Below are 13,679 nucleotides of genomic sequence, written 5' to 3'. Positions count from 1 at the left end.
AATGATATAAAAGGTAGGTAGACAGTAAAAATTAAATCTCCCTCTTATCTCTGACCTCTGATATGTAAGCCATCTTTCAAGTAGCAAGGGAGACAATTGTGGGAGAACATTCTTAAGAACATATGAAGGCGAACACAGGTTGTGTGAAGAGAATGTGTTAGATGGAAGCCTCCCACCAGAGGACACACTGGCAGATTATACTTTCCCCAGAGTCTACAGCAGTTGTCTGACCCCACATGATCTTTTAGAACCTTGCTACTTTCCATCAACAGACAGTCTATTCCCCTTTCCTTGATCCCATGTATGACTTTGTGATAGTCTTGACAAATGGAATATGGTGGAGCTGACATTACGTGCCTTTCAAAGCCAGATGAGAAAAGGTAATGTGGCCACATCCTGGTGCTGCTTTTTTTTCCATAAGAGGTCACATACAGGTGACCATCTAAGGTCTCAGGTAACTGTCATACGAGTGAGCTAGACTTCAAAGAATTTTAGCCTCCAGACTTTGAGTCTTCCAGCTGAGGTCCAACATATGCAGCAGCGGGTATAAATCATCTCTGTTGGACCCTTGACTCACAGAATCCCTGAGGATAATAAACACGCCATGAAGTTTTGGGGTAATTTCTTGCACAGCCCTAATAATTGCAACAGGCTGGTTCTATAAAACCCTTCCTTGTCACACAGGCTACTGCTAAACAGCTCTAACCAAAGTGAAAATAAAAACAAAAATTAGGGGAAAATGATCATAGACTGAAATCAGTCCATGTATAATACGAATTCAGTTCAGTTCAGTCACTCAGCCATATTTCAACTCTTTGCGACCCCATGGACTGCTTCTGAAGCTTGTTTAAACTCATGTCCATCAAGTTGGTGATGCAACCGACTCATCATCAACCATGTCATCCTCTATCATCCCCTTCTCATCCTGCCTTCAGTCTTTCCCAGCATCAGGGTCTTTTCTAAAGAGTCAGGGCTTCGCATCAGATGGCCAACGTATTGGAGCTTCAGCATCAGTCCTTCCAAAGAGTATTCAGGACTAATTTCCTTTAGGATTGACTGGTTGGATCTCCTTGCAGTCCAAGGGACTCTCAAGAGTCTTCTCCAACACCACAGTTCAAAAGCATCAATTCTAAGGTGGTCAGCTTTTTTATGGTCCAACTCTCACATCCGTACATGACTACTGGAAAAACCATAGCTTGGTCGGTAAAGTTGTCTCTGCTTTTATAGTACAGATACTATGTATTTTAAAGTTTCTAGTAGAAACATGTTTTTGGTAAACTGATGATAATTTAGGCCATGACAGAGACAGATCTATAGGCCGACTACAGTAAAATGAACGGCCATGAAAACAGAACTTGAAACTGAAGTAACGGTAATGAGCTTATGTCACTCCTATGTCCACACAGAGAGAGAACTAATAAAGTTCTATCAACTCCTTTAACACAACATTTTCTCTCAGAAAAATATAAAGGAAAAACTTTGATGAGATGAATATCAGATGGAAAAAAAAGCAGGCTTTGGCAACAATGAATATTTTACCTATGATACAAAAATCTTTAGGGAGAGTAATGGCTCCAACAACTAAGGTGTTACAAATCACTCATTGGTAATCTCCAAATGAAACTGAGTGGTTCTCCTTCCCAGTGAAGAGATGCTGGAGAATCTAGGAACTGTCCACAATGGGGATTTCTGAGACTTACAGGTACTTAATGGACATGAAAGAACAACTAGTAAAGTTTAAGCTCCTCTACTAGTATGCAGGCTACCATGAACCACTGCACAGACTGTAAGCTGCATAAATAGGGAACTGTTCACATAGATTAAAATATGCAGCATCAATAACAGAAGTACAAAGCAACTCTGACTCTGAATGATTCCAGACCTGACACCAAGAGGAATAGATATATTACATATCCAACAGTCAGTTTCTCATATTGTTTCCCATAAGTTTGCTGGTATCCTAAAGTAATGATAGAGAAAGTTCCTAGTAATATACTCAACTCTATTAGAAATGATATTTAACTATACAAAACATATTAAAAAGATATAAATATAAACATATATAAAATAAATATAGTAAACATATATCTTCCTGAAAGAATAAGTAGATAGCATGCTGATTACTACACTGAAAAATATAGAACTATTATCAACTAAAGTACACAACAAGAAAATTATGTCAGATAGGAAATGTAACATAGGCATAGTATGTGGTGAGAACAATTAACGATTCATTCTCTTAGCAACTTTCAACCACGTAACACAGTACTGTTGCCATTAGACCCCATGTTGTACATTAGCTCCCCAAAACTTACTTATCTGATAACTGAAAGCTTAACCCAATCTCCCCATCTTGCCCATTTCTTGGCCCTGCCAAAACTATTCTACTCTCTGAGTTCAGGTTTTTTTCACATTCCACATATAAGTGAAATCACACCATATTTGCCTTTCTCTGTCTGACTGATTTCACTTAGTGTGACATCTATCCATGCTGTTACAAAAGGGAGGAATTCTGAAGATTAATATTCTATATTATGTAAAGATTTAAAAGTCTAGAAATACCTGGCTAACACAGCAGGAAGCAGACCAAAGTGTTATCCTGGAGATGTGGAAATGAGGAATTCCAGTTTCAATATGGACTATGTACTAGGTACTACTGTTTTCATAATGTTAAATTTGGGGATGTGATAATGGCATAGCAGTCATCTATGAGATTCTTAGGCTGCCTTTCTTGGTGGCTCAGATGGTAAAGGATCTGCCTGCCATGTAGGAGACCCGGGTTCCATCCCTGGGTCAGGAAGATCCCCTGAAGAAGGGAGTGGCAACCCACTCCAGTGTTCTGCCTGGAGAATTCCACGGACAGAGGAGCCTGGTGAGCCTGATGGGCTGTATGTAGTCCATGGGGTCACAGAGTAGGACTCGAATGAATGACAGACACAATAGGCTCTTGAAACACAGGTAAAGTGTATCACCTACTTTCAGAAAGCTAGGAAAATACAGACAGAAAAAGAAAGATAAAAGAAACAAGCAAAATGTTAACAACAGGTCAATCCAGGAAAAGGGTAGGTGGGTATTCATAATATTATTCTTTCACCTTTCTGTAGGTTTGAAATCATTTTAAATTAAAAAAAAAAAAGAGGAATGCCATTGTTCATACTTTCAAACACATTTACAAAAACCTCAGTGGTAAAGAATCCGCGTCCAATGCAAGAGACACAGGAGACGCAGGTTCAATCCATGGGTCGGGAAAATGCCCTGGAAGAGGAAAAGGCAACCCACTCCAGTATTCTTGCTGGAAAAATTTCATGGACAAAGGAGCTTCAAAGGCTACAGTCAGACACAACTGAGTACACACACGCATGCACCCACATACTATTGATGTGCTCTACTAATAATCCACTGCTGGCTTGTCAACCTCTTAATAGACCCAATTTGAATTTAGAATGTGTATTTGACAGTTACAAACCCAAACTAACAAGACTTTCCTCACTGAATAAGGCTTTTCAAACTGTACTATAATTAAACAATTTTAGCTTTAAAACTTAGTATAAATTCAGATTCATAACAAAAATATCAAAATTTAAAAAGACATAAAATACTTACATTAACTTTGAAAGCTTGTACAGTGTTATCCAGAAGAAGGATGTTGCAAACCACCTCTGTATGCTGTCTATCTCGGGCCAACTCTGATGCACGTACATTGTAGGTTCTGCCAGCAGGCAATCGGAAACGTGAGGTCATTACTGTCCACACAAGGTCTAAGTTGAAAAAAAAAATTAAATAAAGGGACAGTTGAAGATACAAATTATTTATATAAAAAGATACAAAGTTATTACATACTTTTCAACAATCAGTTAAAAAGCAGTTACAAATTTTGCAACACCTGGATAGGAATTGTAGGTATAAAAGAAGACACCATCTTTAGCTCATCATCTAAACTAAAATTACAACTGCCTGGAGGAGGAGCTTTATTTTGAACTGTCCATTAAGAAGACAATAAACAAATTGTTGAGGAAGCTATATTCCAACTCAAAATACATAAATTCAGGCGTAGTCAAAAAGAAGGAAGGAGAATATGCTACCCCAGGCAACTGGGCATTACTCACTGACACAAGCATTAAAAAGATATTGTAGGATGACCACAGGAGGGAAGGTTATTTGACTCTGAGGGGCTTTCCTTTTATTCAAGCTTAAGATATGGGGGGAAAAATGGGAGTTTATTAGTTGGGATTTTTTAAATATAACTATACCCTTCATCTTACCTATCTTCAAATTCAAACTAATTCTAATAGAACTATTCTTAGGAAAACAAAAGCAAATTAGAAATCTTAAGACTACAGACCTTTGCTTCTCAACTTTTTAAGTTAACAGGGAACAAAAACTGCCTACCAAAAAATCCCCCCCAAAACTGGTATCGTATCATTTTTGGCATGTTATGATGTTAAAAGACAATGAAATGTAGCTTTGAAGTTCTGAAAGAAAATCATATGAAACAGAATTATATTCCCTCAAAATGAGCATTCATGTGAAAGAATAAAGCTAAAGCCATTTTCAGACATTCAAAAATTTGCATTTTAAAATCCATAAAACTTCCCTCTTTCAAAAGACAAATGGATAAAGGAAACAAACTACACTACAAATAAACACAACTCTATAAAATTCTTAAATATGAGTAAGCAATAAGTACTAAGAAATTTAATAAGTAAAAATTAATAATAAAAAGAAATTGCAATTCAAATCGATGGTATTCAATAACTGCTGTTGACATCATACTGCTTATGTCAAAATGATTAAAGCTAGGAGTAAATGTCAATGTTATATATGGATAAAAAATTGTATAGAAGAAAATAGCTTTGGCACGTTGACAGAGAGGGGCTAGCCAAGTAAAATTCACAATTAAAAGACAGGGACTGACTGGGCCTTCCCTGGTGGTCCAGTGGTTAAGCACCTGCCTTCCAGTGCAGAGGAGGTGGGTTTGATATCCAGTCAGGGAGCTAGATCCCACATGACTCAGGGCAACTAACTCCACTCACCCCAACTAAGACCCAACACAACCAAAAATAAGTAAGTAAATAAATATGAAAAATGAAGTGGAAGAATTAAAAAAAAAAAAAAAGACAGTGGCTGGCAGTGATTTCCAGTTCCACATGTAAAGAGCTCAGAAGTCCTCATTCTGTCCTAACAAGCAAAAAAAAAAAAAAAAAGGCAGAACAGACGGGAAAATCAGCAACCGTTCCTAGATCCATAAGAGAGGACACAGGGCAAACTGCAAAGATTGAAGAGATAGGTAAAAACAAAGAGTCACAGCTTATGGGAGCAGAGATCTGAAGCAGAAACTGCCACAGAAACCAGCACTCAGGTAGGAAAGACTGAATTCAGCTGATAAATTGCTTGAGGCTCAATGTAGATAATTTTAAAAGTTAAAAACTTCAGGAGGTGGGGGTGGGGGGCAGTCATACCAGGACTCACACAATATTGTGAGATACAGCTCCAGCAGCAGTGTGAAGGCTAGTGTGCATTGTCAAGGATAGTGCACACTTGGAGGGGACAGAGTTGGCTTGGACAAGACACTGCACTTGAATAGGGAGACTGCAACCACTGCTGATACTAACGGAGACAACTGATGAGGAGCTGTATTGAGCTCTGGGTGGCATGCTGTGACCATCCATGCCAATGACTTGGCCTGTACCAGCTCCTCTTGTTTTAGTGTTGTTCCCCTTTGGGACGATAGTTCCATTGCTGAGAGGGGAGAGAGAACACACTTAAAGGGAACAGAACCACCTTGGACCCAGACTTCAAGGCTTTTGCTCCAGCATGTTAGGACATGACTCTGTGCCCAAGAGGGCAGTGACAACCACTAAGCACAGCTCTGGCTCAAACCTGAGAATAGCTCCAGCACCTTCATCTCCAGTCTCACCTCCTACCAAGATGATAGCTGTGAGTCCACCTTGAGCAAACATGTGACCCGTGCTCACTTCAGATCCCGCTCTCCTAACAAAGTCACAGGGCATCTGCAGAGTGTATAGGGACACTCCCATGTAAATATACCTTCAAGACCAGGACAGATAAATGTGCTTCACCCAATTTCATAGACACAGAGAGTTTACCAAAATGAGAAGAGAGAAATTTGCCTCAAATCAAAGAACATGAGAGAAAACCCTGGAAAAGAAGAAGGGGGAAAAAAAAACTAATGAAAGAAATAATTTACTGGATAAAACATTCATAGTAAGAATGATGCTTGCAACTGGGAAAAGAACAAATGAACACAGTAAGAAATCTTACAAGGAACCAGAAAATATAAAGAATCAATCAGAGCTGAAGAATACAATAACTGAAATGAAAAATACACTAGAAGGAAATTAACAGCAGACCAGGTGATACAGGAAAAACCATAAGCACTCTGAAAGATACAATAATGGAAATTACTCAATCAGAGGAGCAAAACAAAAACAATTTTTTCAAAAATGAGGAAGGAACTTCTAAGATAATATTAAGCATATGCTATCCACATTATAGAGGTCCTGAAGAAGAAAGAGAAAAAAGGGTTGAAAATATTTGATGAAGTTATGGTTGAAGAATTCTTGAACCTAAAGAAGGAAACAAATATCTAGGTACAGGAAGCACAGAATCCCAAAAAGAGAAAACCAAAGAGACCAAGACATAGCGTAAGTAAAATGGCAAAAGTTAAAGACAAAGAGGATTCTAAAGGCAGCTAGAGAAAAAGAGTCACATACAAAGGAACCCCCAATAAGGTTTTAAGTTGATTTTTCAGCAGAAATTTTGCATGCCAGGAGAGAGTAGCATGATATATTTAAAGTGCAGAAAGGGGAATAAATACAACCTAGGATACTCTACCCAGCAAGATTATCATTCAGAATTGAAGAAGAGAGAAGCAAAAACTAAAAGAATTCATCAACACTAAATCAATTATAAAAGAAGTAGTAAAGGGCCTTCTCTAAGTGAAAAAAGATAAAGCTACAAGAAGAATTTATAGGAGAGGAAAAACCCCACTAGAAAAGCCAAATATATAGTAAAGGTTGTGGATCAACTATTTAAATAAGCTATTATGAAGATTAAAAGACAAAAATTATAAAATCAATCATAACTGCAAAGAACTGTTCAGGGATAAATATGATGATGTAAAATATGAATTCAAAAACACAAAATGAAAAAAAAAAAACACAAAATGTAGGGAAAGGGAGTTAAAAATGTAGATCTTCTAAAATGTGTTTGAACTTCTGTAACTATCAGTTTAAAACAAGTAGATATAGTTATATGTCAACACATATGAATCCCATGGTAACCATAAATCAAAAACCTACAATAGACACAGGAAATCAGAATGAAAGGAACACAAGCATACCACTGAATAAAATAAAATCACAATGGAAGAAATTATACTAAGAAGAACAGAGAATAACAACTTGCAGAAAACAACAAAAATGTCAAGAAGTATTTATCTAACAATAATCATTTTAAACGTCAACTGACCAAAACTCCAATCAAAAGACATAAGGTGTTGGATAGACCTAGACAGTGAAGTAAGGCAGAAAGTGACCTATAGAGTGAAGGTCACTGATAAGTCAGAAAGAGAAAAACAAATATAGTATATTAAGGCATATATGTGGAATCTATAAAAATGGTATAGATGACCTTGGTTGCAAATTAGAAACAAACTCACAGACATAGAGAACAAATGCCAAGGGGGAAAGGGGTGGGATGGGAGGAATTGGGAGATTGGGACTGACACATATACACTATCAATACTATGTATAAAATAGATAACTGATGGGAACATACTGCATAGCACAGGAAACTCTACTTAATGCACCGCAGTGCCCTAAATGGGAGGGAAATCCAAAAGGGAGTTGATATATGTATATGTATGGCTAATTCATTCTGCTATATAGTTGATGCTAACACGACATTGCAAAGCAACTATAATGCAATACAAACTACTTTAAATTTAAAAAAAAAAGGAAAAAAAGATGAGGTGACTGATTAGATTAAAATGACCCATCTACGTGCTGCTTATAAGAGACTTGCTGCTGCTGCTGCTAAGTCGCTTCAGTCATGTCCGACTCTGTGTAACCCCATAGACGGCAGCCCAACAGGCTCCCCGTCCCTGGGATTCTCCAGGCAAGAACACTGGAGTGGGTTGCCATTTCCTTCTCCAATGCATGAAAGTGAAAAGTGAAAGTGAAGTCGCTCAGTCGTGTCTGACTTTTGGAGACCCCATGGACTGCAGCCTAAGCTCCTCCGTCCATGGGAGTTTCCGGGCAAGAGTACTCACACAAAGACTGAAAGTGAGGGAATGGAAAAACGTATCCCAAGCAAACAAAATGAAAAGAAAGCTGGGGGAACTAGACTTTAAAATAATCTATAACAAAAGACAAAGAAGGGTATTATATACCAATAACAGATCAATGTAAGTGGATGGAACATTTGTAAACATATATCCACTGATATAGGAACACCTAAAAGCAAATATTAACAGATATAAATGGAGAAACTGACAATATAATACAATAATAGTAGGGAACATTAATACCCAACTTGCATCAATGGACAGATCAACCAGTCAGAAAATCAGTAAGTAAACAGTCATCTTAAATGACACATTAGACCAGACTTAATAGATATCTATAGGATATTTCATCTGAAAATAGTGGAATACATATTATTTTCAAGTACACATGGAACATTCTCCATGAGAGATCACATTCTAGGCCACAAAATAAGTCCCAACAAATTTAAAAGGACAGAAATTAGAGAAAGCATTTTTTCTGAGCAAAACAGTATTAAACTACAAATCAATTAGAGGGGGGAAAAAATGGGAAAACACAAACATGTGGAGACTAAACAACATGCTATTAAAAAAAACTACTGAGTCAATGAAGAAGTCAAAGAGGAAATCAGAAAATACCTGCAGATGAATAAAAATAAAAACACAACTTTCCAAAATCTACAGCACACAGGAAAAGCAATTCTAAGAAGGAAGTTTAGGGCAAACACCTCAAGAAACAAACAAAAAAAAACCCTCAAATAAACAACCTAAGTTACTTATAAAAAGAGCAAAATCCAAAGATAGCAGAAGGAAGGAAATAATAAGGATCACAGGAAATAGCAAAATAAAAATCAATAGAAAACATCAATGACACCAAGAGCCACGTTTTTTAATTTTTTGAAAAGATAAAATTGATAAGTCTTTAGTCAGGCTCACCAAGAAAAAGAGAGCCTAAATAAATAAGAACTGAAATAGGAAAAATTACAACTGACCTCAGAGATACCAAAAAACCATAAGAAAACACTGCAGATATTTATATGCCAACAAACTGGACAACCTAGAAGAAATGGATAAATTTCTAAATACAATACAATCTAAATACAATACAATCTCTAAAACATACAATCTTCCAAGACTGAATCAATGCAAACATACCAATCACTAATAGTGAAACAATTAGTTTAAAAACTCCCAGCAAACAAAAGCCCAGGACTGAATGGATTCACAGGAACTCTACCAAACATATAAGAACAACTAATCCCTAGCCATCTCAAAATATTCCAAAAAACTGAAGAGACTACTCCTAAATTTATTCCATGAGGATACCATTACCCTGATACCAAAACCAGACAAAGATACTACCAAAAAAAATAATAATAATTACAGGCCAATATCTCTGGTGAATATGGATATAAGAATCTTCAACAAAATATTAGCAAACAGAATTCAACAATACATAAAAAGGATCATATACCATGATCAAGTGAGACTCACTCCCGGGATGCAATGATGGCTCAATTCCCACAAATCAATCAGTGTAATACATTAACAAAATGAAGGGGCGGGGGGGGAATCACATGATCATCTACAGATACAGAAAGAGCATCCGACAAAATTCAATGTCCATTTATGATAAAAACTAATCAAAGTTGGTATAGAGGGAACACACTTCAACATAATAAAGGCTATTTTGACAAACCCATAGCTTACAAATTCAACGATGAGGATTCTGGGATTAAGAGATACCAACTACTGTATATAAATAGATAGGCAACAAGGATAGATAATTATAATCTTGTAATAACCTATAATGGAGTATACTCTGCAAATATACTGAATCACTCTGCTGTACACTTGAAACACAATACTGTAAATCAATTATACTTCCATTAAATTTTTTCCCAAAAAATTAATTTACATATATTTGCTATCTCTGTCTACTATTAGAACCTAGAAGCAAAAATATTCCAATAACACTGAACATACATACTGCCCTATGTACTACTCCCACTAAAAGAAACCAGGCTTTCTTGGGAGAAATGGCTGATTCCAGAACTGGAGCAAAGAAAATACAATATCAGGCTAAAATATCAATATTTGGTGCCAGTAAGTAAAGAAGTCCTCAAAATCTGATGGGAAAAAATGAAAAACCATGAGAGGAAATTAAAAGGGGCTGCCACCAGTCAAATGAGACAACATAAGTTTCAAAATAAATAATATGAATAGATAATACTCTGAATAACAAAAGAACGCACAGGTCTAAACTGATACTAATTTTTTTAAGTGAGGGAGGAAAAAACTGTTCTTAGTAAAATAATGTCAAATGATAAATGTTGAATAATGCAAAAAGAAAACTGCCATTTACAACTACCATAACTGATTCAGGCAAGAATCATCAATGAATATTAAAATCACTGGGTGTATTGAGGAACAAGATACACATACAATCGCAAAGTATTTTCCCATTGATTCCTTATTAATTACAATAGGGAAAAGGTACCTTTACCATGGAGAAATCTGTCAAATCCCACCTTCATCAAATGATCAAATTTATCCTCACCAAAATTACTGTCACAGGCATCATGATGTTACACACTGAAAACACAGCGCCTATGTAATATTCCTGCAAAAAATGTTTAAGCTAAATCTACTTATGAAAAAAATTAAAACAATCAGACAAATCCAAATTGAGGACACTCTACAAAACAACCCGCTAGAGTCTTCAAAACTGTGAAGAGGGTGAGGAAAAAGGGAGAAGAAAGAGAGGATGTAGAAGAAGGGTGGGGAAGCACTGTAGATTAAGAGATGTAACAACCAAATGCAATGTGCAGTCCTTGATCCAAATATGAATTAGAAAAAAAAAGTCATATATGTGTGTGTATATAGATATACACACACACACATATTACATATGCACATAATTGAAGAAATCTGAATGTGGAATGTATTTCAGACTATAGTATTGTGTCAGTGCTAAATTCCTTAAGTGTGATCATGTGGTTATATAGAATGTGTTGATTTCTAGAAGATCAATGTTTGCACGCTATAGAATTTTTAGAAGTAAAGTGTTATGATCATGATATCTGCAACCTTCAAATAATTCATAAATTTTTAATATATAAATACAGAAGCAAAGTAGCAAATTGTTAGCAATTGGTGAATCTATATGAATGGTACATGGGTACTCAATATACTATTCTTGCTACTTTTCCCTAAGTTTGAAATATTCCAAAATAAAAAGTTGTGAGGAAAAAGTAAAAGGAAATGCCTTCCAAATTCTGTTTTCACACTTATAAAAAGAAGCAGATACACTAACACCTTTGCTATCCAAAATTATGAAGCAATTAACCACTCACAAAAAGTTATCTGGATAGCTGACAATCCCTTACAGTTATCATTTTCTACAAATGTTCTCCAATGAACCATATGCTTTATTACAATCTTAATTTCTTATATATGATGCTCTGGATATAACTATAAATTAAAATGTTGGTGTTGTAAGTACTGGACTGGAATAACTTAGCTTACTGCTGTAATACTGTATTCAGTGAAGGCTCACTCAGTCCTCTGAACTGAAGCTGGTAATATAAAACTGATTACCTTAGGACAGTGCTATCAAAACTATGAGCTATAATACTGATATTCTGTAGGAGAAAAAAAATCAAATTTAACAATAGATTTGATCTAAAATTTCTCTCTATATTTAATATACCAAACATATCTGCACAGTAATTATTACATAGTAACTTACACAGGAAGCTTATTTAAGAAATGGTATATAGTACAGCAAAAAAGTATCCCAGATAACCATGTACAAACCAATGACCCAAGACGTGAGCACTGGACATGCACACTGATTCACTGATGTACAGGCAGCATTTTCCAAATGTCCTTTGCGTAGCTGGGCTTTCCAGGTGGCACTAGTGGTAAAGAGCCTGCCTAACAATGCAAGAGACGCAAGAGACACGGGTTCAATCCCTGGGTCAGGAAGATCCCTTGGAGGAGAGCATGGCAACTCACTCCAGTATTCTTGCCTGGAGAATCCCATGGATTGAGGAGCCTGGCAGGCTACAGCCCATAGGGTTGCAAAGAGTCAGACATGACTAAAGTGACTTAGCATGCACACATGCTTTGTATATCCTTTATTCAACTGCTACTGACCTGCTAAGACGACTGAATTACAATATGATATCATTGTGAACTATGAACACAGGAATTGAATTGGAACCATTCTGTGTATCAAATTTACTTCTCTGAGGCTTTTCATTTTCTGCTACTTAATATTTTACATCTCATTATCCTATTTATACATTGTAGCATTTAAAGTACTATGTGCCTGTGTGTCTGTGAGATACAAACACATAAGGGACTAAGGCCCCTAAAGAGTTCCCTAATCCTGTGTCTTCAATACACCTGTTTACTCATGTAAACATGTCAGCAGCCCCAGTTACTAGACACAGCATTAGATGCTAGATACACACACACACACACACACATATATATCTAGATCTCTGCCCTCAATGAGCTCACAGTCCAGTTGGGAAAAAGACTTTAAATAACTCAGTGAAACAGTAATACTAAAAAAAGATATAAACAAGCTGTCCCAGTGACTCCAAGAACTACTTCTCTTCTGTCTGTAGCTCATTACCTAAGTACCAGAAACAACTTCAACAGACACTAGTTCTCTCCCTCTCTTCCCGTCTTCATTTTGTAAATTTCCAAAAATAAAGCCAATCCTTCCTAAGTACCAACAGTCAATGAAAAAAAAATTTTCTTGTCTAAAAAGGGCCAGTCATGTAGCCTACGTGGTATCATTTTGGAGGCTCTGGTGTTCCCCTCTTATTCATTCAGCAAAATGAATGAATAGGGGTTTAATGTAGAGCATTTTTAGATGGAAAAAAGAGAGAATGCTGGGCTCTAGACTTTTGATCCTTCCTTTAGAAAGCAACTACTTCAGGAAAGTAGTTTTCTTTGTAACTGACCACAAACAATAGAGTTGATAGCATATAAATGTTTAATGAAATCTTTCAAAGTATAATTTGAAACTCACTGGCTATGAAATCAAATTAGAGGACCAAACACCAATGTTTTTAATGAAATAGAATAGCATAAAAGAGAAGCTATCAAGAGCATGATATAAAAGGTACCTCTTAATTAGGTAAAGTGCAAATAGTTAGAAAACTATTGACTTTACATCTCCTAATACCACCATACAATCCTATTTATTCTCTCATGTTTTCATGGGTCCTTTCTGTTTGTTGTAAAGAACTGATTATTAGTCTTTCACAAATAAAGTTAGATTAAAAGAGAAAGTCACCTGCAAAGAGTTCAAGACTAAAAAATACTAACTATGGGAAGTAACACTGATTAACAGGTAAGACTGTGGGCTCAG

The 13,679-nt window shown here is 36.3% G+C and overlaps 1 protein-coding gene across 5 annotated transcripts in view; it reads right to left on the bottom strand.

The window, feature by feature from the left end:
• Positions 1–13,679, bottom strand: part of PTPN4 (protein tyrosine phosphatase non-receptor type 4) — a 191,301-nt gene that overhangs the window by 156,152 nt on the left and 21,470 nt on the right. For all 5 annotated transcript variants that reach the window (XM_061439843.1, XM_061439856.1, XM_061439863.1 and 2 more), the window contains exon 2: positions 3,604–3,758. In XM_061439843.1, the coding sequence (XP_061295827.1) occupies positions 3,604–3,741 (138 nt within the window). In that variant the 5' untranslated portion in view covers positions 3,742–3,758. The remainder of the gene's footprint in view (positions 1–3,603; positions 3,759–13,679) is intronic.

The sequence above is a fragment of the Bos javanicus genome, chromosome 2 (assembly GCF_032452875.1).
Source record: "Bos javanicus breed banteng chromosome 2, ARS-OSU_banteng_1.0, whole genome shotgun sequence".
NCBI classification, from domain to species: Eukaryota; Metazoa; Chordata; class Mammalia; order Artiodactyla; family Bovidae; genus Bos; species Bos javanicus.
Note: the sequence above shows the minus strand (reverse complement) of the source record. Positions and strands in the feature narration are given on the sequence as shown.